The sequence below is a fragment of the Mycetomoellerius zeteki genome, unplaced genomic scaffold (genome assembly GCF_001594055.1).
Source record: "Mycetomoellerius zeteki isolate Tzet28-1 unplaced genomic scaffold, Tzet1.0 scaffold102, whole genome shotgun sequence".
NCBI classification, from domain to species: Eukaryota; Metazoa; Arthropoda; class Insecta; order Hymenoptera; family Formicidae; genus Mycetomoellerius; species Mycetomoellerius zeteki.
This window is the reverse complement of record NW_017255933.1, coordinates 2,179,375-2,206,927: the sequence shown is the minus strand read 5'-3', so window position 1 is coordinate 2,206,927 and position 27,553 is coordinate 2,179,375. Positions and strand designations below refer to the sequence as shown.

At 30.4% G+C, this 27,553-nt stretch overlaps 2 protein-coding genes across 6 annotated transcripts in view; one reads left to right on the top strand and one right to left on the bottom strand.

Moving 5' to 3' along the window:
* Positions 1 to 1,179: 1,179 nt before the first annotated feature.
* LOC108720318 (tyrosine-protein phosphatase non-receptor type 1) lies at positions 1,180 to 15,253 on the bottom strand. 2 transcript variants are annotated; one of them, XM_018444270.1, is made up of 14 exons: positions 15,167 to 15,253; positions 14,690 to 14,915; positions 14,220 to 14,537; positions 14,026 to 14,133; positions 13,794 to 13,948; positions 13,557 to 13,648; positions 11,531 to 11,562; positions 9,876 to 10,037; positions 9,532 to 9,791; positions 9,178 to 9,403; positions 8,952 to 9,104; positions 8,584 to 8,758; positions 8,305 to 8,503; positions 7,641 to 8,218 (listed from the first exon to the last, which is right to left on the bottom strand). In XM_018444270.1, the coding sequence occupies exons 1-14, from the start codon at positions 15,190 to 15,192 to the stop codon at positions 8,017 to 8,019; spliced, it is 2,334 nt and encodes a 777-aa protein (XP_018299772.1). In that variant the 5' UTR covers positions 15,193 to 15,253; the 3' UTR covers positions 7,641 to 8,016. The 2 variants fall into 2 exon arrangements, with proteins under 2 accessions (XP_018299763.1, XP_018299772.1); XM_018444261.1 differs by lacking the exons at positions 11,531 to 11,562; positions 13,557 to 13,648; positions 13,794 to 13,948; ... (2 more) ...; positions 14,690 to 14,915; positions 15,167 to 15,253 and adding exons at positions 1,180 to 1,259; positions 11,614 to 11,709 and having other exon boundaries at positions 8,108 to 8,218.
* LOC108720329 (uncharacterized) overlaps positions 12,868 to 27,553 on the top strand; it is a 28,079-nt gene continuing 13,393 nt past the window's right edge. The window contains exon 1 of one of the 4 annotated variants that reach the window (XM_018444310.1): positions 12,868 to 12,948. The gene's annotated coding sequence lies outside the window, so the exon portion shown is untranslated. Of the gene's footprint in view, positions 12,949 to 19,271; positions 19,673 to 26,925; positions 27,221 to 27,553 lie in introns of those variants that run through there. The other 3 variants (XM_018444284.1, XM_018444301.1, XM_018444293.1) reach the window with 3 other exon arrangements.

Genomic DNA, 27,553 nt, shown 5'->3' with positions numbered 1-27,553 from the left:
TTCAAAATTACCGCGCAAATATCTGTATACGCTTATTGAAACAAAGTGACAGAATCATTTTACATTATTTTGCTAGTACATTCTAAAATATGGCTTTTTATTATCTAGATTTACAGTATCTTGCTTGTATCTACGATATATTTCCTGACTCATAAAGTATACCTTATTTAAATAAATTTATATTATTTTTCTTTTTATTTTTTATATTACAATATTATTGTATTTTTTAACTTTATTGAGTTTAAAATTAAGAACAAATTTAAAAAACTATATTTTTTGTTGTGGCTAATATTTTTTCATAACGAAGAAGTAATAATTTATTCAAAATAATTATAGAACAATCGATATACAGGGTTGCTTCTATATCAAAATCGTAATATTGAATTAACCGTGCATATATTTTATTATCTTAATACTTATTGTCGATTATTGCAAAGTTTAATTGAAATAAAAATAAATTCCACATAATTTGTTTTATTTTTAATTCATTACACAGGACATATTCTTGCAAAATATTTCATTATCTAAAACGCAGTGGTTAGACGTCACGTGATGCATGACATAAGAGAGAGCTATCTTTAAAACGCCACGTTATACAGTGTTACGTCACAACGCATGTGAAAATTTAATCTTGTTCTAATCAATATTGCATAATAATTCGTCATTTAAAAAATGTTCTCTCTTCTCGTTAATGCAATTAAAAAAAGTTTTGGTCCTTCGATGAAATAACCACGTAAATCTTTGTTTAATTTCAGCTCATTTTCAGCAATTATCCTATTTTGTGATAAAATACATTTATATATGAATTAATTAATGGTAAATCAAATGGAGAAAACGATGAAATTATATTAAATTTCATAAATGCATTTGTTGCTTAATTTTTATTCTCATTATTCTCAATTAAAAATTTTTGCTTTCTTTCAGTTTAAAAATCACTAAAAATTAGGAAAGGACAAAAATCGCGAGTCATTCATCCTTAAGTATAATCCAGGACTCGAGAACTCGCGAAAGCGAATATATGTACATCGTATTTCTGTGTAGCAAACAGTCTGATTTATTTATTTTTCTTTATTAAGTATTTTTATTGTACTAAAACAGATTCTCTAGCATGGTTTCCTTTAAAATGTGACAAGGCACACAACAGGATAATTATTCTATGGAAGGACGGTTTTTTCTGAATTTTTTTTCTTTCAATTTAGATGGTGGACTCAGCTTCCTCGTGCACAGATTCGCCGCTTTCGGTAGTTTCGCTTTTTGATCTGAAAGAAATTATCAGATAAGGATCTCTAAGGGCTTTAGCTGGATGTGAAAGACTAAATACGAGACGAAAAACGAGGGTAAAATAATTTGCGCTAGGTGATAACACGAAGGGGACTGTATGATTCGCATCGCTTATGAACATATATGTAAATATGTCGGGGTTTATATAATTTGAGAATTTCAAAATCTAGATTGCAAGGTAGGACAGAATCAGGGTCGTGAATCAAGGTGTTTATTTCGAAAATAGTGTAACTTAGATTCTTCAATATCAAGAATTGATGAAGTTATCAAGATTGCTTTTATGCAATTTTAGTATCTATATTATGTTTATACAATTTTCGAAATAAACGATCTAATCAACTCTGAGATAGAGAAAGATATCAATAACTGATGTACTATTACCATCTATCAGTAATTCACATAATAAAAATCAGATTCGTGACTAATTCAAAGTAACACCCAAAATATTCACTCAATTATATTGATATTAGTACAGCTGTTACTGTTGCCAAGAAACTAATCTAATTGGAGAATAATATGCGTACCAAGAGTCGTCAATTTTCAACATTATTTAAAAACCAAAATTGAACGCTATTTACAAATAAAATATAAATGCAGACAGATCCAAAACACTGTGATTTTTATTAAGATTTTACGAAACTCCTGGTAGACACTGAATTTTTTTGATAAATCATTAGACATTACGGATATTAAAACAAATCGTACTAAACAAAATGTTCCTACCCAATTTAACAATAATTCACCGCGCTAATTCTAATTAAGTCTATGTTTTTCTGAGCATATACAACAAAAAAGTATATCAGGTTAAACAATTCGAAATGCCATTGTCATGATTGTCTGGGATCTACTACTATTTGCGTCGATGATTCGTAAGAAAACATATTACCTGAATCCATAGTACATGAATCCGGACTATCCGCAGAAATGTATTTTGCGAAAATAAAAGTCGCGGTGAAAAGTACACAATTGTAAGAAATATGTGTTTTAAATTCATGTATAAAATCTATAATGTGAAAAATTCTACTCTCACAATGCTACTTCCAATTGTGTAAAATATCTGCCAAGTACTGCCTCTACGATAAGAGCGTTCTCGCAGGAGGGAATCATTTTGAACGAATCGGCCTGATGTATGTGCATATTTGCGAGATCATTGATCTTGCCGTTTCATTACTTCTGTATAAATAATTTTATTGTATGCAAATCGTCATGTGTCATCCATCGTGCCTATCCGTGTAATTTGTTTATATAAATGAAATTTCGATGAAGGAGAGGAACGATTACAGCGATTTAACGTTGCTTATATCGTTAAAATCCAATTAATTATTTGTGAACAAATAATATCTAATCTGATATCCAATATTAGTACATACTAAATAACACTTATTCGTAACGAATAAATATTAAAGAACAGGCTTTCTGTAAACAAAAGAATATTCCTAGAAAAAAATATAGGTATATTGCACTGTTCAAGAAATTGATGAGATTATAAAAATGTAGTGTTTAATAAAATTTCAAATAATTTGTAAAATTTTGCTCATAGTTTATGCAGCAAATTGAGACAATTTCTTGTTATGCTCTTCGTTCCTCTCTTCACTCCTATTCTCTTTTTTTTACCCAATTCTTCCTTTCACACATGTTTCCAATTTCCGTTTCCCTTCTTTTACTGTGCATTCAGTTTTCTATACATTAAAATACCATTCGACACTATAGCTCTACAACGATACATTGTAAATGTAATTAACTACTTCGAGTTGTGCAGGATGCAGAATGGGCTAGGGAGAGATATTACCCTTACCGACGCTGTGCGATTAATTGATCGCTTTTAAAAATCTTCTTTAAATTTTTAAAATAATTTTTAATATATATACAAGTATAATAAAAACAGCGTCAAAAGAAATTACGTTCTTCTATATAATTATTTTAAAGTATGGCCAGAATTTTTGATTCCATTAGCAAATTTTACAAATTCTTCTTGCAATTCCGCTGTCTTCTATCTATATAATTTTTAATATAATTAAAAATTATGAAAACAATCGTATATAAAATGCCCAATTGACGGTCTATTAATCGGACAAGCGTACAGCTTTCTCCACCTTCACATACTTTTGTCTTAATCCTTTCAGAAGCACGCTCACAATTATCTATTTTTTGTATTGAGATAAATCCATGTTTTTTCGCGTCGATAATCAACGATTGATAATCGTCAGTAATTGTAAAAAGGCCCCGTCGTATAAAGAATGCATTATGTAGATTAAACGACATCATGATTTATAAAATGTATGCTCTAGCTGATGCGCTTCTAAGAATCAAGGATCGTCAAATTCCTTTGTCTCCATTCTTACATCTGCCTAATGGGTACACTCGATTCTTATTATTAATCCGGCTGCCAAGCGTATCGATCGAATCATAAACATTCGATATCACCACGATGATTCATGAATATTGCTTTAAATTGAAGACATAAGTTCCTGCGGCTGTCAAAATTTCCTTGCACAAGATCAATCGCGCCTAGTTAATGATATAAAATCGATTTTTCTATCCGAGAATAAGCTCGATTATCGCTCACATTCCGTCGATACCCTGATGCATGATCGCTCGGCAATCCGGAGATTATGGTAGATTGATCAATTCGAAATGGCCTTTCTCTATAGACGAAAGATCTTTTATTTAAAAAAATATTATAGAATAACATGGCGAGAAAATTGTAGTCTACAAAAATCTGCTATTTTCATTATAATTGTTCCGTTCCAGAAATATCTTGCCAATAGTTTTTATGATTAAAAGACGATTTTATTGAAGAAACTATGTTTTTAATTATCAAAAAATACGTGTTATTCATAAAAATGTTGTGAATACAAAAAAAAAATAAAATTAATAAGGAGAAAAGTGATATTTTACGATTACTTAAATATAATAGGAGCACTTTCGAAAGTACCATTTCGAGTAAATCAGCCTTAGATTTACTAGATAATTATCTACTTATATATTGTCGGGTAATAAAAACGACTCGCTTTCACGGTGACTATGCTCTTCCAAAAAGGGGAGAAGTCGCTAATCGTTACACTATTCACCGATCGCTGTGATTTCCCTTCCCTCCCCTTGTTTGTACGAGTAGGCACTTAGCTATGTTTCTGTGTTTTTGTTTGTATAACATTATATCTATTGTATGCATACGAATAGTATAAAAGACTGTGTCGCTGGATCTGTTTTTTCGTGCCTTGTCCGATGCTGAATGTGAAGTTCATAGATACTTTTTCAAAAGTTTATAATTATATCGTGTGAAAATGAAAATAGATTGTCATATCTAATATTATTGACAAAAAACGATATTTTCAACGTAAAAATGAGAAAAGCTACTTTAAAATTGTATCTGAGAAATCAATTTCTGGTGTCAATGCAAAACCGTGCTTGCATTTTCTTGAATAATGCTTCGATTAGCAAGTTGCACGATCAACATCGGTGACTGCTCCCATCGTTCCTTCGCATTCACTCTCTCATACACGCGTTTCTCATCTCGGATCCACGCATGCACGCACGAACGCACGTACTTCGAAGCGCACATCGGTTTTGGAACTCTTTTAAATTAGCACCGTGTTTTCATGACCTGTGAATTTTCATAAATGTATGTCCCATTTTCGGAAGCTTCGCGCGATCGTCAACAACAGGAGAGAGATGAGCGTCTACGATCGTTCATCCTGATTCTTTCATACGTAAAACAGCTAATAGATAATTGCGACTTTTTTTTTAATTATGCAAACTACGTGCCGTCCTCGAAATTTCAACATGTTTTCGGCTCAATTTCAAGGCGCATGGAACGATTGAAAGATCTCCACACTATAGTGCGTTTCGCCAATGACACGATAACGATCGTCACGAGATTAATTGCGTCGTTTCCGTTTAATCGAATCGTCGCAGATTACGGTTTTTATATACTTACATAAATAATATCTTGATAAAAATTAGATAACAATAGTATATTAGTGCGTAAAGTTAAAACGTGTTGTTGACAATAGAATACTGCATATCCCTTCGACATCGTGTTCCGCGTGGATTATGCTCGCTCCCTTTTTGTTCTCCATTCAATTTCTTTTGCAACGTTCTAACGTTCTACATAATTACTGAGCACGTCGATATGCGCAAGTGCGACGTGCCTAAAAACTTCGTTGGAAGATCGTGCTCCAACGATAGTTAATGTACAAAAGTAAAAAATACGCTTTAGTGACGCGCATCTTCTCAAGACGTCGCGACGCACATATTCTCATCACGCTTCATCTTTGGATTGGAACACGATCTGACAAGTCTTTCTCTCAAAGTAGCTTATATAAAAGCTCGACTTAAGAAATACGCCGGCTTAACTTTCGTTATTTTACCGCTCATTTACTTCCTCCTCCTTTTGTCCTAGAAGTCATTACAGACATACTCAGTCTTTGTCCACAATGCTCAATGCACAGTTTGCAATATACGCTGTTGAGCAATGAACTGGAATTCACATTTTCTAAGATTTCGTTTGTAAACCCTTCTCAACTTTCCTCTCTAACGCGATATAACTTTATTACTAAATTTTCGAAGTTTAATAAGGATATTGAGATAAATGCACAAATAGGATTCAATTTAAAGAAAAATTAAAAGCGAGAAAATGTCACGGAGATCACTAGTAATTTTTGAAAATAACACTTTGCTTGCTTATAACAGACTTTTATGTCCTTTTTTTTACTGTTATCAACAATTTTAATATCAAACTAAAAATTCGTAACATTCTTTTTGTAAAGTATTTAATAACAGAAAGAAAATAAAAATAATTTGTCAGCAAAAGTTCTCTTCATAAACATGGTGAGTTCAATCTTTTTACATAATAGCATCTAAGATAATTTCATCTTTAAGCGTAAGAAATTTGGAGCTAATATCCATGCATCAGGAATGTCTTATATTGCAGAGTAAAATAATTGATTCTACAATCTATCATCAAATTAATCGGATTTATGAATGATAACAAATTGCATGAGTTCATCAAATGTTATCATCCCAAATAGCGATTTGCATAATGTAACATTCTGTTATAACGAAAAAGAAAAAGACAAAGATTGCAAATAAGAAAAAAGTATATCTTACTTATAGCCAAGCAATATGAACAAAATTATCATGATAAATAGGAAATATTTTTAAACTCTTTTTTGAAGTTATTATACATATGCGCACAGTCTAAATTTTCACGAATGACTTTGACATAAGACAGTAGAATCTACTCCAATCAACAATTAAAAAACATTTATCTATGGAACTATAATAAAATTCTTTAACAAGTTCTTTCTACGCCTATCATTAATATACCCATTTAACGCTACTAAAGAAATTGAATAGATTATTTCCAGATCATTGAATCCATATTTAAAAAAATTAAGATTATGAGTTTATAAACTTCTTCAGTTTTATAATACATAAACTGCATTATTTGAAAATGTGAATTTAAATTATAAAATAAATTATATGAAGCGCTGATTTGGAAATAAGTCTTTCATTCCAGCTTCTTATTCAAAGCTAAAATGATTTTGATAAAATATTAACATCAAGTCATTCATATTTAATTCATTTAGAAATGTCGATTAGTCGAAAATCACAGAAATATAATGTTTTCTTTTTTTCTTATTTATCATCATATTAACTAAGTAACAAAAGAAGGAAAAGATCGAATTAACTAGTTAAAAAATGTTCTATTTACGGGAAATGATAAAGTCAAAGTTATTCAAAATGATGAAATTGTTTCTTCATTTAATTCATCTTTATATATCCATGATTTCCACTCTGTGTTCACGTGTGTCATTATACGAGCGTATTATCAATTCTAAGTCAATAAAATAATTGAATGATCGAAATTCACGCAAATCATATTTATAAAGTTATATGATTATATCATGATATAGTATTGCATAACTAGTTCTTGAGTAAATATTTTACCTACAATAGTAACTTATCTGGGTGTTAACACGTTAACGGCCAACTACTAGATAACTCATATTTGGCAATCGCTGGACGCCTACTACGAGAATGATCGTACTTGGCCAGTCGACCTATGTGCCAACTACATAACGTCCGAGGTCAGATTTAATGAACCCCCCCCCCCCCCCCCTGTGGCAGTCAAAGTGTTAACACAATTCTTTGTTTATATTTTATCTATAAGAATTGTGTGGTAAAATTTACTTCATAATAACGTTTTTACAAGCACATATATGGAATAAACTATTCTTTCTTGATAGCAAAAGTGTATAATAAAAGATTTGTGAAATGAAGATATATATTCTAACATTCTAGATATTCATAAAATAAATCACAATATAAAAATACAAATCAAAAGTCCATCTTTTTTCCGTCTTCATCTGTATCCATTCCCATTTTTACTCGAATATATAACAATGCAGTCCAAAAATGTACTATCTTGCGGTTTCTAGCATTGTTTTATTTCTTTTCTATTGTTTTTTATTTCTTTTGCTCATTGCTTATTCTTTCGATAATGGAGACAGTATCGTTTGCGGGCGATGTGATTTTACTGCCGATCATATGATACAAAATCCTTTGTTTAGTTACTCTCTCGAAGATTTCAGCTAAGATTATTAAAACCTCGCAACAGAATCTTATGTTAAGAGTAACTTACTACGATTGCAAGTCATCGAAATATTATCGATAGTTCGAAAGGTAATGCGTGTATATACGTACGTATGACATTCCTTAAATGCGACAGATCTAACTACGCATGTACAGGTAGTAACAGATCGCTATGATACCCCCACCGATCCCAATGCCTAAGCTTATTTTAAGAGGGTTAAATAATGACCTCTTGAATTTCTGCCATTCTTCCATCTCCTTCCGTCGACGTTTCATCTCGCGTATTTGCGTAGCTAGTCGTTCATTTTTTTCCGTTTTACGCCGACGTACTTCCCCTTTCCTGTTTCAAGAGAACAAAATTCATAATCATTGAGATGAATATTAAATAATTCGCGCACACGTTTGTTACTAAGAGACGTTACTCACGCGTCTGAATTGGACGGAGAATTGTTTGTTAGAATAGAGTTCTCAGCGTCATTGGAAAGACCTTCGTCAAGTACTACGCCATCGTCTGCATTTTGTTCGCATACATAATTTGAAATAGATGTAGATAGATTTGTATCTGATAATTCTACATGATTCGGTGGTTCACTTGGCAGAGGTTTATCAGGTGGTCCACCTTCATCTATAATTGACATATTCTTAGTTATTAATGCTACTTATAGTATAAAGATCATTTTGTCTTAACAAGAAAAAAAGAGATACCATTATCAGTCGAACCATCTGGACTTAGATCTGCCATCATACTACGAGTTAAAGACTCTCCTCTAGGAGGTGGTAGAGGAGGAGGTTCGTCATCTTTTTCTAATGGATGGTTACTCTTATTATTCATTTCGTCATAAGTTATTATTTCATCATGAGTTGTTTCGTTGTTCATATCCTGTAAAGCATGTTATAAGATAGTGAATCGGTGATTAAATTTTATTGCAATAATTTGCTACCAAAATAATTTTGTTTGCAAAAAAAATACTCTATCTATTAAAATACCAATAAAAAAATATCAAAAATTTAAGAAAAAAAACTATATTAATTGTTATAAGCTATTCGATAAATAATAACCTTTAATTACTTACCATGTTTTCGAGTGGCAATTGTTTCGCTCCTTGAATGATGGCAGCGTATGAAAAACAAAGTTGTTCGGGTGTTTGTATCAGACCCATACGAGACCGTCTCATTTCCAGCAATTCATGCCGTATATTTAGAGCATTTAAACCGTATTTTTCAATCTACAATTAAATAACACTTGGTTAACAATTATCAAAATCGTTTCCTGCAAATCGTTTGCTACATTCCACGTACCAGTACTAGGCATGCATCAACCAAGCAAAATGTTCCCGATCTTCCTATTCCTGCAGAACAATGAACAACGGGTGGACCAACATTTTGATCTAACGCTCCTGATTTCCTGATGTCTGCCAAGAAACGTAAAAAGGCCGTTGGACGTTGTGGTACTCCAAAGTCTGGCCAAGTGGTATAATGAAAATGTAAGACTTCTCTACTATCGTTACTTTCCAAATCCGTTATACTGTAGATACGTTAAAAACATTGAATATGTCATAATATTTATAAAAACATTAAGAATGTGATTATTAATTATAAAGCAAATCTTGAGGAAAATGTGATACAGTTAATAATATACATGTATTTCTTTACCGTAATGTTCTGGTAGTATAATCTGACGATTCTTTCTTGCTGATATAATCCACTTTTATACTGACATCTTCGAACGTTAAAGTAGGTTTTACATCGTCCAATGGAAAATATTGATGACATTTGATTTGGTTCTTTTCGATTATCTTGTTTAACATCAATACAGCTCTACTATTTTGCTCCCATACCATTAACCAAAAATGACTAACAGTATTTGGCAAAGGTCCTTGTGTCAGGATATATTGCCTTCCAGCATGATCCACCTAATGTACAAATCATGTAATATATTTACTTTACCATTATCAATCGCTTACATATGTACATTACTTCTTACATAATATATTTACCCGTATAAGATTAGCATGAATGTAATCACATACACCTCTTTTGAGTATAATCCTAGTGTGATCATATGGTGCCACATCCCTGTAGCGATTCAGATTTTTGTTCTGTGGTTTTTTTGATTCATTGCATGTATATTCAAAAGTTTCACATTCGCTACGTATGCTCTGTAAAATATAAATCATTAACGAATAGTAAGCATACAAAGAAACACTTTTTTTACAAATAAAGTATATACTAACAATAAATAAATATAAATTAAAGTATAAGTTAAATAATATTGAACCTCTTTGAACCTCTCCCCCCCTCTCTCTTTCTCTCTTTAATATATGTTCAATCACTAATTGATTATTACACAATCATATGATCTTTTTTACAATATAATTACTCCAAAATATGTATAAAACAAATCAAATCTGATACAGAAATTCGTAACAAACATTTGGCTGAAGATTTCTAAATAGAAAATCAAATTACTGGGAAATATGAATTATGTAAATCAAAATATTTGAATTTGTGCAACAAATTTCAAGAAATTTTAGCCTTTTACTGCACATTCTATATTAGATTAGCAATATTTATTATATAAAAGACAAGGTCTCAATAAAATTACGTCTATATACGTAGATAAAAATTATGTACGTAAAACAAAATTTATTCATAGTAGGTAGCGTGAAGAAACCTCAATTAACAAGAATATAGTCTTATCAGAAAAATTCTAAGCGTTCAAGCGTAGTCAAGTTTCTCGTGTTGCACTTCGGAGAAATTATGCGATCGCTAAATATGTATTTCCAAGTGGAAGTCTGACCTTGAATACACTCGCATGTCATAACATCGTCATACAAACATCGTCTCGATTCTCGGCTATCGCGAAATCACTTTCCTTCCGCAGTTTAAATCGATTAGAGCCGTAAATCCATGCGGACTCGCGTTTCTCTCAGCGTCGCTCAAATCTTCGATAGCATCAGCAATAACGCGGAAGCCGTATCACGTTCAGCGAATCCGCGTGTCGACATTGAATGGTATTACTGCCTATTGTCTGTGTTGAAGCACGGAATATCATGAACTACTATCGACCGTAGACATATAAAGAAACGCTCTAAACATATCCTCGTCGCACGACAAAAGTCGCTTTGTGGTCGCGAAACAATTCGCAAAACCGAATCGGATCTCTATTTAGGAAAAAAAAAAAAAAAGAATATTTATATGTCTCCGCGTGTATACGACATTTGCGTCCCTCTTTTATCAGACGTTATCATCGCTCGTGTACAAATAAAGTCAATAAAAAATCCAGCGGTTCGAGCCGGCGATGCCCATGAATCTCGATAATGAGGCCGCGGAGCGTGCCGGAATCTAAAGCGATGTTCAATTTTTCAGCCGAGTTTGACATTTTTGACAGACCGTGACAGACGTGACACGCGGGAGCATTTAACGATATGCGAAAACGATGGCTGCGAAAAAGAGATTCTGGGAGAGCGATAACGCGGGACGCGAGATGAGGAGACCATGGACAAGAAGATGGAAAGAAAGAAGTCGCGTGGCGACGAGAAGGTACGTCATACGTGACGAGGATCAGCCGGCAACAACGGATTTTAAAAACGCGGAAATAGCGAGCGGAAGAGCTATCGCCGAGCGGAAGCGCGAGCCGTTTCTCCCTCACCCGCGCCCCTTCCGTTACTTTTTCTTTCCTTCCTTCTTCCTTCCTTCACCCTCGTTCTTCCTCTCTCATCTCACCATTCTCACCTGATAGAAAGACGCCCAACCGTTCCTGGAGTTGACCTCGTGGTACACGGTTTCGACGTTCATCACACTCCTGTCCGTCTCCTCGCCGCTGGTCATCCTGGCGTCAGCTCGCCGCTTTTTGGATCTAGCAGGACGTAGAAATATGAAACACACGTACGACGCACGCCAAGCACGCACGCACGCACGCACTCGCGAAGAGGCTGGGCTCGCTGCACGCGTACACAACCGATTCTAGCTTTCCTGCCACTCGACTCCCCGTCACCAGGAGTCAACGTGCCATGTGCTGATTTCTCCCTCGTTAACGAATAGCGGCTTTCACTGTCGAATCATAGGAAGAACACGGAAAGAGACGACGACGACGACGAAGAGTCGCGCGCAGCGGTTCTACGTAAGGCACGCACTTACGCACGTAACCTATGGTCTGTTGCGGCAAGGTGCGCACACTGCGCATGACTGCGCAGTGCACCAACTCGCTGCTCGCGGCGCAAATGGCGATAGCAGCGCCGATGGCAAGGCGTGAAACTGCGCACGCGCTGCCAACCGACTGTCTCTAGACTCTTTGGAGACATACAACGAACTACAGATGGCACTTAACTAGTTTAAAATGGTCGCTCTGAGGATAAAGCATTTGAATCATGGTATTTCAATTATTGATACTTTATGAAACAATTATAAAGTACTTATGCCCGTATTCATAATCAGGCCTTGTTTTTTTTATTATAATTTATTATAATTTAAGGTTTTCTTAAATTTATCTTCAGATTTTTAGTACCTAATGAAATAATTCGTAGAATATCTGAAGATAAATTTAAGGAAGCCTTAAATAGGTTCGGGGCCTAATTCTTAAAAAGTGTATCTTATACGAAAAATTAGGAAAAACTATAATACACGTAACATATACTATAGTGGTTCCGTACATTTCCATACGCGATATTTATTTTCAAGAATCCAGGCGCTCTCTCTCTGTTCGTGTTGCCTGTACTTTTTGCATTCAGCATCTTTGCTTTCTCTCTTTTCAACGCCAAAATATATATTTATCTCATTTTAGATGCAAAACTTTTTAGGAATTTCAAACAACGCGAATAGATCTATTATCGCGAATAATTTTTTTTTTGCATTTTTGTGTGTTTTTGTGTTAATTTTTATGTTTACTCTTCTTAGAGTGATTTGTAAATCTACATTTTTTTCAGAGGCTGCCACTTCAAGTCATACGTGCGAATTGGACCGATTGAACGATGATTTCACTCCTCGATGCCGCAATATATTATTCATCTTACATTGCTCGTTGTGTGATTTTGAGACTCTCTTCGATTAACACTTTAATTACATTACCATGTAAGTATTAGCAAATAATATTTACATTATTATGTTAATATGGATAAAATTATTAATATGAATTGAGTTAATATGATGCAAAAAAGCAACTTATAAATTATTTGTATAAAACACAATTATACATTTTATGTTATAAATAAAATTAGAAGTAATAGTAAGTTCTGGATAACTTTGTGTTTATAAAAACGAAAAACTTAGCAAATCCTCATCTAAATGAAAGGAAAAAGTTTTCTATTGTTATTGAAGGAATTAATTTGGTAAAATATGTGAATATAACTTTAAACGTGGAATATTTTACTAAAAATGTTATTTTATTTCCAAAATACAATTTTTAAAAAATATATAATGCGATGTAATTCTTTAAAGAGATAGTTGTTTCCTGAATTTCTATAATAATATCTTCTATATTAAATCAATTTAAAATTAAAATATATAAATTAGTTAAATTAATAATTATTTATACAAACTTCATAAGATACACTGCTTACATTTTATCTTAGATATTCAAAGAAAAATAAATTGTTATGTACGTATAAATATTTAATCAACGGTTTCTCATAAATTTTAATTTTCTTTCTGAATTTTTGAGATATTCTTGTCTTCTTTGCTTATGTTTTTATCATCTGTGCTTTTTCTTTTATTTGAAGCGGCTGATCCTTTTTGCAGCCAAGAAGTCATAAAAGATGCTTGACCAATCTCCCTATATAATAACAATAAATTAATAATTTACTTAATTTTACTATCATAATACAGATAAACGGTAAACAATATACGAAATTTTTATAATATACGGTTTTACAAAGCAGTAAGTGTTTACTTTTAACTTTATGAGTTTCTATACTTACTTTGGTTTTATCTTTTTTCTACAATCAATAATTTTATTGAGTCCATTATTGACAATCGCAGATACCGGATGCCAGTTTAGTGCAGTTTCTTGTAATATCATGTCATTTAACGTTTTAATTGCCGCGTCTGTCGATAAATCTTTACTTAACCATACCTAGAAAAACATTACATAAGATAATAATAAACTTGTATTTTTCTACGAATTATACATAATATTACGTAAGCACTTACTTGACATTCTTCCTCGTTGCTTAGACATACTGGCATACGATGATGTAGCCAAGATAATACCTTGTTACTCTCTCTTGTAATAACGGAACAGCTATGTATAATGTTCCCCTAAGATATAATAACTAAATAATATCTTGAACATTTCTGATAAAATCATTGTAGGAACAAGATAGGAAAAAACTGATGTATAATACCTCTTCAGTTTTATGTATTCCAAATATCCCAGCCAGTTTTAATACTTTGAAACCTTTCCATCCATCTGTCTCAGAAAATTCATTACCCCATGTCGTAGGATCATCTGCTTTTATATCTTTGTCTTGAGTTGTATATATGTAGTATGGTTGCTTTTGAACTTTGTTATCTGTACCAGGCTTCCATTCGTAGAAACCTTCACAGACCACGATACATCTTTGTTGCTTTTGCAATGACGGAGAATATACTGTTGAAGAATGTATGTTTTCCAAACGACTGTTGTGAGTGGCTATCTTATTTGGACGTTTCTTATAATCCCCCTGAAAAATTGATCAAATAATTTATATAAATAACTTAAACATCCATGTAATATATTTTATAAAAATTGATTAATTTTAATCACACTTAATCGTAAAATGACAAGATTGCAAATAACAAATGTCATATCTATAGATTTAATATTGTAACTCGCCTGATACCAAGGTGGAATCATCCCCCATGTCATAGCACAAAGAACCCTTTCCTCTTTTTCTCCTTCAAAATGTGAACCAGATGCTATACAAGGCAGGATGTCTCGTGGACACATATTATACGATGGATCATATTTTAATTCAGTTTTAGCCCATGCTAATTTATGTTGTTTACCATTGGCATCCTTATATCCGCATGCACAACACAAAGTTTCAGGGTCCAATGAGCTACAAATTACAATATATTTTGTGAAATATTTATATAAATTAGAAACTTTTGACATTAATCCATGTCAGTAAATAAGCTACAGTGTGAATTTCAAAATTTAATTTTATTAAACTGATATAAATAAAATATATTTATATAGTTACAAGGTAACCATTAAAAAGTTGCAACAATATATTAATTTGTTCATCTATTATGCATGTCATGCAGTAATTAAGATAATTAATAATAAAATAATGACAAAACTATTCACCAACAAATTCGACCACACATTTTCATCAATGTTTCTCGCGTCCTGAATGTTTGTATACGTTCATACGCATTCCACAAATTGTAGACCACTCATCACAATACCCCACAATACTGCCAACTGGATATTTATCTTTGTCACTAGATATAAAATTCTGTTAGTTTTCTAATTATCCCTAAAATATCGATAATTATATTAATATTTTTTTTTATTCCCTTACGAACGGGTATCATAAAATTTATATGATTTAGAAAATATATATAAACGTGGTTTCTCCAAATGAAAAAGAATATATATAACAAAAATTGTAGGTATAAGTAATAAATTAAGACTATATATAATTTCTTTGAAATTCTCTCAATTATTAATTATCTATTTTTTTACTATGTGAAATTATTACAATCTTTTAAATGTTGCCAAAATTATTTCACACCAATTTAATTATTTTTTATTTTAATTTTATTATCGTACTTTTTCATATACAAAATTAATTTACGTAATTTTATAATATTCAACAAAATCGAAAACTTATTATCTTTTTAAAAGTACAAAAATTCATTTGTAAATCAAAATTGCGAATCTGCATATATAGTGAATTAATTAATATGCTAATGATAATTTTGCATTTTTTACACAGTAATGTATTAATTAATATCTTTTTTGTTTTTCGTTAGCATATAAAATTATATCATCTACTAAACTAAATGACTAAATGAAGCAACATAGAGATTTTGAGATAAAAATGTAGTAAAATATGCATCCGCTAAAAAAATAAAATTATCGTTGTCAATTATCTGTTATTAAAAACACATAGTAATATAGTTTTAAATCAGTCAATTATATTATATATACATAATATCATTAATTACCTCATTCGCGTGCTATAACTGAAATCATGCTTGAATTGAGAATTTATAGTGTATATTGTTTAGGGGAAGTTTAAAAAATATTAATTGGAACTTATGTGTTTCAATAAAAGAGAATTTAATAAAAATATATTAAATATATATGATTAAGAAATTGTAACAAATTATATCAAATTTGGTAGTTCGTTATTATATAAAAAATATACAAGTGTAAACAATATAAGCAATATTTACAGTTTAACTATAGTTATCATTACCTGCAATTTATGTATATGTATGTAATTTAGAAGAATATAAATAAATAATTAAAAATTAGTTAGATAATCCGACAGAATGATATAATTTGAATTCTAAAAATTTAAAAATGAAGTTTTAACAATAAATTGGGTGAGACTATTCTATTTGTAGAAGGCAGTGACGGTTTTTCGGCGAGTATACATATTTATTTAAAATTAATGTATTCGACTAAAACTTTGTGAAAAATATTGTGACACTGTGGATTCAAAACCCATACAATCTTAATCTTAACATAAGTGTTAATTTTCACGGCGAGGCAAGTTTGCATGTGCGTGATTAAGTAGTGAGATGATCCGAAGTCTCGCCTTGCAGGTATGTGTGTCATTATATCAGCATCAGCATTAAAAATGGACCATATGCAGTAGTCACTGATCGAAATAGACTTTACTGCGACTGAGTCAGTCATGGTTTTTATATGTATATCTTCTTCTTAGATGATTTCATCTAAGAAGGGACCGGTTTTGTCTTCAGGTATTCGCAACGAATCCGTTTTTTCCCTTCGAAGAACCGCCGATACTGAAAGATATTTGGTATGCGAAACATAAGAACGTTTTCCGCGGGTTTTTCCCTAAGAATTCAATTTGTTTCCCGATTAAGCCAAATCATAAAAAAATATAGAGAGTATACAGGGCATATAAGAGTCAAATATAAAGATTTATTTTAAAACATGAAAATTCAAACGAGAAATATATATAAAACTCTGTAATTAATTCAAAATTATATTATATGTTTCGGTCTCTCGATTGAGCTCTCTTCAGATATTCGAAAGATAATTGTATTATCTTGTATCGAAAGATAATTGTATTATCTTGTATCGAATATCTGAAGAGGGCTCAATCAAGAGACCGAAACATATAATATAATTTTGAATTAATTACAGAGTTTTATATATATTTCTCGTTTGAATTTTCATGTTTTAAAATAAATCTTTATATTTGACTCTTATATGCCCTGTATACTCTATATATTGTTTTCGAAATTAAGAGTCCTTTGTTTTTGTTAAAATTTTCAAATCATTAAATCAAAAATAAATCTTTAAGTAAGAAATTTTTAATGATTCTTGAGGATTTTAAAAATCGATTTATCACAATAAGAAACTTCTAATATTTAATTCTATTTTTATTAGATATAAATGAAGAAATTTAATAACAATTACTTCCATATAGATGCACATATATATGGTATGCACTTGAATTTTTCTTAATATTTTTTCTTAATATTTTGCGAATATGTAATTTAAATTATCCATGATGGAGTCACGAGTTAATCCTCTTGTAAAGAGATTTCGTTTAACGCGGATTTCCTGATTCAAAGAAAAACTATGAAATACTTATTTAAATTAGACCCGTTTAGAATGCGCCAGGGGCCAATTTTCAATTCTCAAATAGTGATTATCTGTACATGGGATAAAGAATTCCTTCTTCACTCACGAGTATTAGTTCGGTTGTGCCGTCTTTCGGATTGCCAGAAGGCTTGTTGAACTGCAGTTACTAATTTACTACGCTAATGAGTTGCGCGAAAAAGATTCTCGCTCTTGTCGGTAACCTCTCATTGCGAAATATGATGTCGGAAAAATCGCACGATATACTTTTCGATGAAGCCCGTCGTGTCATGTATTACTCATTCAGCGCAATAAGAAAACGAAGAAAAAAGTGAAAAAAATCCTTCTGTAGCAATTTTGTGAAAAAGAATCGATTAGACATGACTCATTAAATTTATATAATGCTAAATAAATTTTTTTAAATGAAAAAATATTTATACATTTGACACAAACGCTTTCTTTTCATTTTAAATATTTGATTTCAATTTTAAATGAAAAATATAACAATATTTCAATTGTCTAAATATAATTAGCTAATAATCATAATGTAATCCTGCTATGACGAATGTATGTTTTGATTGAAAGAGAATAAAATATACTTTGCATTTGAATGGTTTATCAAAAATAAAATAATATTTTCTGAACCGTCCGTCATTGAAAAGTCGATTCTAGATTGAATAGAAAAGTTCTGTCTAGAATATGTTTAAAGAACATATTGTAAACATTTTGTAATCATTATCGTCATCATTATGTCACAATCATAAGAAAGAAATTGAGACGGTCACAAGTGTAAAATCGAATAACAGCAGAGCAACAAATATTTGGAAAGGGACAAGATAGAATGACGGAGAATCGCTCAAGGTAGACAGGAATAAGTGAGTAAATCCCCTTCTTCTTGACCCTTTTATTACTTTCCATTAGTTCTTTCATCAGACCTGAATCATCCAGTGACGTGAAAGTATCGACAGTGGTACTCAATTCTAAAAAAGAATTTTTATTAATATTAGATTGATAAATAATACATTACGCTATAAACACATTTAAATATGTTATTTCTATACAGATTATATATATATCTAAACTTTTTTAGAATGCTTATTGAAAGTTATTTAAATACATAAAAATTTTGAACTTTCGCATGAGCGCTCATCATTTCCATAAAAAAAAAAACAACTTAATTCCACTTAAGTAAATATATATTTTTTTTATAAGAAAGAAAGATCTGTAAATAATTAAGAATTATAAACGTTAACATTTAAAAATAATTTTTTAATTTAAATTGAATAAAAAAAGATTCTAAATGTCAAGAGAATTGTAAACACTATTTATGTAATTTAAAAAAGCACTCATTATATGTAAAAAATATTATTTATACTTATTTAAAATGTACAAGTCATTTGGTTAGTTAAAGTAAATTTGCCTGTCTTTTTTTACGTAGACACAATCTTATAGGTACATATAAAAATGTATTCGTATAATAATTGTTAGCGAATTTTATTTTTTCGTTTTTACAACAAGTGTTTGTTCGAGAAATACAAACGCGGATCCGGAACACCGACTTCCCTTGCCGGTCGAATGATCATCCTTGGCCAGAGATCAGATGGTTATTCTCACCTGCCGGTATAGGATCCCCCAGTTTAACGCGCTCCGACACACCTGGTGTTCCCGACTTCGACTTGGAAATACTTTGGTGGGGCCTCTTCAGCCTTGCCTCGGTGCATTATATACGTGGGCCTTCAGTTGTCACCGCGACATCGACGACGTCGCATTGTGTGTTACGTTTCTCATTCAACCTACTGGTTGCACTGGAGAACATTATAGTAGTGATGTGGATTTGACTCGTGAGAATATTCGTGTCTAGCCAGAACGTGTCTCATTATCAGTGTGAAAATAGGAAGAACATATCTTGGAACCAAAACTGCATCAGCCTGAAATCTAATTTCGGTCTCATGTGGTACCACTTTTGTTCGGGAGCGATCGGTGCACATGTACGTCGCTGATCAATTTTAATCTTTACATGTGACGGTAAATTTTGTAGAAATTAAATTTAATTTTTTTAAATTCCTCCATGTGAGTCTTTTAAGATTTTGTTCCTTGAATTTATTTTAAAATAAAGTTGAAGGTTATAATATTTTTATTATAATTATTATATAAGATTGATATAAAAAATTCTTCGAAAGAAAATAAAACAGTTGATGAACATAAAGCATTTCTGATTTAAAAATATTTTACATTAAAGGGATTTTAATTTTTTTTCTGAGTTAGAATACAAAAAGTGAGAGAATATTTTAATATAATTTTATAAATGATAATTATGAGTGTATTTGTTTCATAATCTTAGAGATTACTCTTACTTTGCGCATTATTATTAGTTAATACTATTTTGAATCAATGCTATTTTTATTAAAATGCTATCGTAAGTTTTATTCTTTCTTGATGATGTTGTTTTATATCTTGAAACTAAACATTTTTAGACAGAATTTGACAGAATCTCAAAAATAGCGATGACATAATGGAAACAAATGTCACGCTGCAAACGCTTTATGTTATCATAACGATTATGGTATTACGATTACGATACTTTATTTATTAATATATATTGGGATAAAAAATCACATTATGTCAGCAATATGCGATTGTACTGTGACACATAATTAAAGAATATACATATTTATACACAAAGACACACATGTTAAAATATACTTATATATATAAAAAAATATATTTTAATAATTGTGCTATATATTTTTAATTTAAACTTGAAGAGGATTATAAATCCTATTTTATTTTTATTAACTCTTAATCGATTTTGTGAATGTTTTATACATTTTTTTGGATAATTAATGTACATAAGTGACATTTTTATTCGTAAACATGATTACACGTGCCACACACAAAATATGATTACAACATATCAATTCTCTCTTATTAGAGTGGGCCGAGTTTAACTAAAAAAAATTTTGCAATATAAACAAAATTTGATAAAAATCGAGTGTATTTAAATTTGCCGCACAAGTTTATGTTTAACAGTAAACAAATTAGCGAATGAAGTATATAATAAAACAGATGTTTAGTTACATCTTCAATGTGATGGTGTAATAATCAAATGTATCATTTATGAGACTGAGAAGACATTTTTTTACTTTTGATGTAAAAAATTTTTGCGATATTATATTTTTAGTTATAATTATTTCTGCAGGATTATTGATTCAAGCTACGAGGCATTATACATATATATTCAGAGATAAGACATTTAAGTTTTCTTAGTAATATGTTTTCTTTTGAAATATTTATTCTCAAATATCAGAATTTTAACACATCCTAATAAATATATACTTAATAAGAGATACATTTATTTAAAACTGATTAGAAAAAGAATATTTTTTGGTCATTTGCCATGTATTGCATATTGTTCGCATTTTTAAATAAAAATTAGTTATTTTAAATAATAATTATTGACATATAGAAGATAATATACTCAAATTGGTTATTATATTATTATAGAATATGTCAGAACAATAATAATTATGATCTTTTTATTATAAATTTATTATATATATTTACATATATAATATACATATTTCAATATCAAGCAACGGAAATCAATCTTTACAATTAAAAAAAATTTTATTTTAATTTTGTAATATAACTCACATTTTCTCTCATAACACATGTTACAAATTATTTTTTTAAATAGATCATAAGTAAAATAAATGTTGTTCAAGAGTTTGTTTGCTGATAAACACTGTATTAAAAAAATAAATTACATATATCGTATAAACAAAATTTATAAATAATATACCTACATATAGAATTCCAATATCGTGCAGCATATATAAAAAACAAAATATGCCTCAAAGAGCATTATTTGATCTAGATTTACGAGTTTTGTGTAGAGATAGGAAAGTTATGTGCTATTTGGGTTACTAGACGCAGTTGTTCCACATTTGAATTATAAATTATTGACTGACTTGTTCGCACGTTAATTATGCGAATGGTTGAAAATGAACTCGAGACGCATGGTTGCTTAATGGATGAAAATCAAGCGTGATAGAATGTGACTGCTACTTTCTCGCATCCGTTAATTACAGTTATAATTGTTAACAATTTTATGCGCATTAACGTAGACTCAAGCAATGTAGTTTCTCTTCCATTTAAAAATGTTGCTAACAGGATTTGCTAAGTTTACTCCACTTTGCTAAGCCCACTAAGTTTATTATACATAACTAGGGCAACCAAAATATGTATAGGGCATGTTTTTTTTATTTGGCTAATAAAGAAATAAATTAAATACAAATTTATTTCATAAGAAATTATGCATTTTGAGCCCTATATGTTACAGTATTTTTCATATTTCACACATATAAGAGCATATTTTTATATATTTCACATAAGAGCATATTTTTGCATATTTCGCCCACACATGCACAATATTTACATATTTTATCTATTTTTATTGTATATTTCACATTGTTTTCTAATTTAAATTTATGATTAGTTTTTTTTTCTGATCTAATAATAAATAGGATTTTTAAAACAAGTTTTTCTCAATCAGAAATATGCTACAACACATTTTATATTTTTGAAAAAGGAATTGATTAAATAAATGATTCCCACATGCCGTGATGCATTGGTGCGTAGTGATGTCAGAGAAATCACAAGGAGAAAAAGATTTTGCGCTTTTACGTTCAATCTTCTATATTTCTGTGTCATACAATACATAACATCAAAGATTCTCTCTCTCTCTCTCTCTCTCTCTCTCTCTCTCGAGTCACTATAATAAATAATATGTATTTGTTTAATTTTAATGCCCCGTAAGACTAATTAAATTTTTTTTAAATGTAAATAAATTTTATCAAATTCATTTTACTTTGTTATTATAAGTAAAAAACTTAATTAATAATTCGAAAATTTGTGCGATAAAAAATAATTTTTAAATGCATATATTTCTTTCTTTGAAGCATTTTTCAATTTCACAGAGCATATTTTAGGCGCTTAAAAAGGGATTTTTACAGCATAATTTTGGTTGTCTTATACATAACATTTTATATAAAAAACATTTATATATTTTTTAATTTCTAATGTAATAAAACGATTTTTTTATTCGTAAAGAAATGAAATGATCTCGAAATGATAAGAGCGAAATCAGGAGAGACATTGTCTTAATTTAATTTTGTTTAATTTAATTTAATTTGGATTATGAGCTATATTCATAACAGCTATTTAATTTTTATTTAAAAACATTTTTATAAAAGCTATTTAATCTTTTTGTCAAAAAATGAAGAAAAACATAAAAGATTGCAATATGAAAAATTTTGATCATATTACTTCGATTTCGTCTTGTTAATTTAATCGGATACAATAAGATTAATATTTTAAATAGCTTCTAATCAATTTTATCACAATAGAATATGCTTCTGTACACTGCGTGTTGTTCACATACAAAATACTTCGACAAACACATCATATTAATGTAAATTATGAATATTTGCATATAAATGTAAATTATAAGTAACACTTAAGGCGGATGATTTCAAGGCCACATACTTCCTGTAATTTATTGACGCACGTGTTGTCCAATTATAAAAAAAAGATAATAAAAGGAAGTATTTAAGTCATTCATTAGATAAAGCAGCAAGAAAAAAAGTACAAATAAAAGTATACATATCTTTTAATAAATCTGAATTAAATATGTCAATTCTTTATTTTCGCACAAAAATAATCTCTTTTTTTTGTAGAATTACAAAAATGTATTACAAATTGTAAAAATTTATGTTAAATATTTATTTAGGTTTTTTTCTTCTTTTTCCCAAAAATAGAAGAAACGTTATATTTATTTTTTCAAATAAATATCTGTAACATCATAAATATATGTAAACATCAGTTTGTACTGATGAAAGTGCCAATTATTTTGGTTTTCTGTTTTCGGAAACAAGATTAATGACGAGTAAATGTTAGGAGATATGCGTGACTGTTATACCACGTAATAATAACATTCAAAATATAATAGTTCTATTATATATTTTTAGAATACGTACGTATGTATACGAAGGATACTGTTCTTCAGAATGAAAAATTGACATAATACTTTATCGCCTTAATGACTGTCGTTTCCGTGACAATTATTGATTATTATTCTCACGCATGTGAAGAGCCCTTTTTGCTAGATTATCTGATCTAACATAATCGTTTTTCTTGCGAATCACCCGTCATAGGAAACTATTACGTTTGCAGCAATCGCATGCTATCGCTGTACCATTACGTCAGAAGCCTACATACTTACTTTATATAGGGCTCATTGTATACTTTTAAAACCTGCAGCGTCAAAAAGTGATTAATTTATATGACTCTACATGATGCGATAAAAACATAATAAAAGATAATTTTATGAAATAATAAAAGAAACTTTTGTTTTATAACTAGTGGAATTATGAATGAAATCACATATCAATGTAGATATTTAAAAATTATAATTGAATTAGTAAAAAAATTAAACTATGTGTATTTTGTTTTTTTTTTTAAGTAGGTATCTTTATTTTAATTTCAAATTGGCTTGTAAAGATTTGTATTGTCATTTAATCACATAATTACCGTTTACATCGTTTTTAACACGATCTTTTAGATATATCATTATAATGATTATATTTTTGTATGTCTTTGCATACAGCAGACAATAAGCAAGCGATACGCGACAGCAGGTGATTACGTGATCAAGATTTTTTCTTTCTTTTTTTTATCTGATCATCCGAGCGCGACGTCGTGGTCGTACTTGTCATGAAGCTCTGCGAGCACAGGGTTTTACTTTCACAGCTCCCAAGTTAATACATCATCGCGCAATATATACGCAAGGCAATAAAGCCGTGGAGGTTACTGAGCCTTTGAACGTTCGCTATTAATAACCGTGCAAATACTGTCATCAACATCAATTTTTCGTATTGTCAATAGAATTCTCACAGCAGCAATAGATCGATAAATAAAAATGCCAACGATAATCATTAGTAGTTTGAGAAATTCTATAGATCCCTGCGCAATAATATAACCTATCTACGACTGACTTATATGTGTGTTCGGATTATATGGCTGGAAATAAGTAATTTCTCTATTAAGCTCCCTTAGGCGATGCTCACACTAGCCTTTTGTCCTTCAATCTAGTTTGTCTTTCTATTTTTTCTTCTTACAATTAAAGTGTTTTATAAGCTTTTTTCTTAAAAAAAAAATGTTGATCATTTTTGTTAAATTTTATAATTCACGATATGACCAAAACATATCAGTGATTTTCCACAGTAATGATAAATAATAAATAGATAATAAAATTAATTAATATACTTAATTCCTATATATTTTTTTAAATCTATAATCTTGAATTGATTTTATATGATTTTTTTCTGACCGTAAGCATAAAGTAATATCTACAGACGTATGTACAAAGAACTTAAATAAATTAGTCTTGCACAGTAAGCTTCGGCTGACTTGACAAGTATCGAAAGTGCATCAAAAAACGTACCGGCGCGCACGATGCGTCGAGTTACTCCGCTTACCTATATTTATATACATCTTCGTACAAATTTGCAATGGTAAGGATAATTAACTTAATACAGGAAGTAATTAACTTTTTTCTCTAACTACATAACAGAGATGCATAACGTCAGGACACTAAATTTTCAATGATTACTGGTCATTTTTACGTTCAAATTGCTTCTTGCGGAAATGAAACTTTCATTGAGCATTTTGCTACTTCCTCAAAGGCTACACTTCGCATATAATTGCAAGAAAACGTGCTGAGTGGACTCAGAACAGACATAGCCACGAACGTAATCAAGTGTCGACAAATTGCTGCGTTCCAACGTGTCGCACGTTGGAATACAGAAGGCTTTTTTATGGGAGATTTAAATGTCTCATTCTTTATATTTTTATCTCCGCATCGACGCTGCGGAAAATGTTAGAAGTTTCCCGTCATCTAGAATGCACAAATCGTCATAGAAATGCAAGATTTATGAAAGCATTTGATACAAGAAGCAATTTTTTGTTTTTTATAATTCTAAGAAATCAAATAAAAGATTTTAAGTCAAAAGTAAGACTTTATGCAGGATAAAAATAAATTATTGAAAATTCAAATTGAGACCACATTTATGTTTACTAATTACACATCTAACATTTTCAAGAAAAAAGATTACTTTATTGTGTTATTATAACATGTTTTTGAAATATGCTTTATCAGTATAATTCATAATTACGATTCTTTTTCTCGTACATGCTTAGTTAGATAAATAAAAAATTAAGTATTGTTTGAAGCTTCAAATTTCACAAGAAATAAACATAAAGCAATCTCTAAAATAATTTTTGTTCATCACTTTTTACTTGACAAAAAACTTGAGAACACTTTCTTACAATTCTTGACTTTTTCTACATAATTTTCCGAAAGACAGATTCAAGCAATATACTTCAGGAACACATTAACCGAACATGAAGTGTTACTCGCGCTAATGGTTTGGGAAATCATGTGACCAAGTTGGAATCAAAGTTTCATCAGCACTTAAAGGTCTCGTGAGATCGAGAAAGCCATAACGCCGAGACCACGTCTTAACATAATTTGCGTCGGAGTTCCCAGAAGAAATATTGTTCCTTTTTTGCGAACAGCAGGCTAGCTCGTGGATAGCTCGGGAAGATAAAGCGACCTCCGTAAAATCGAGAATCTGCATCATCGAATATAACGTCTGGGAGACTTGTTTACAAAATGATGCTTGAGTCTCGTGAATTTTTCCTCATTTTACTTTATACTTGTTGTGGTACTGTTCTGTTTTTATGTCATCGGAAGATAGTAATTACGCTGGTAATTGAATAGGGAAAAGGAAACTGTATGAGTCATGTTTTTTCATTCACGAAAACTTTTAAAATATGAATTATTTTATTAATTTATCGTACTTATCACTAAATAGTAACGAATGCAAGATAACTCATTTTTACTTTTATTAAATAACAATTATATATTCCATAAATTAGTATATTAAATTAGTATATTAAAAATTAAACTTGCTTGATATATGTAGAATTATAATGTAGCTTGATTGCCTTCAAAGCAAATTTTATTATGCATTTATCTTGATTTATCAAAGCAAATTTTATTATGCATATATGCATTTATCTGGATTTATCTAGACTTATCTAGAATTATGTACAATAAATGCCCTTTAAAATATTGTTTTGTAGAATTATTTATTTCAATACGTATGGAAGCAAATATTTTCAGAGAAGAGTTTAGTCATTCTTCAGATAAACGATCTGTCCAAATAAACGATCAAAGCTACTTTCACGCAGGCAATCTTTTCCAATTTTGCGGACATTTATGGAGTGACGGATGCGTGACGCACGTGATCAGGCACGTGGATACGAACATCAAGAAAATCGTAACCCCTCTATTTCGTCTCAGATGCCTTATCATCTCTGTTTTATGCACAAGCACATCCCTCGCAATGCCAGAGCGTGACTTACGACGTGTCGAATCGGATTAAGAGAAAGTTCCCTTCCAAAATTGCTTGACAATTTGTGAGTCATCGACCACATCCGATGTGAAGGGTATATTGAATTCAAATATGCTTCTGCGGAAGAAGCAAAGAATTTGCATGCGTATAACAAGGAAACAATATTTATCACGAATCATTCTTTTGATTGACAAAAACATTCGAATGTAAATTAATAATAGATAAATGTTTTATAATTTCGAAAATTATTTTCGTTGTTTAAATCACGAAACAGATAAATTAATGTTAAATATCAGATAAGAATCATCAATCATAATAGTTATTATTATAAATATTATTAAAAATTTTATATTGAAGAAATAATTAATCAATACACAAGGTCAATGGCCAAAGAAACGAGCATAACAAAAATAATATTACAATAAAT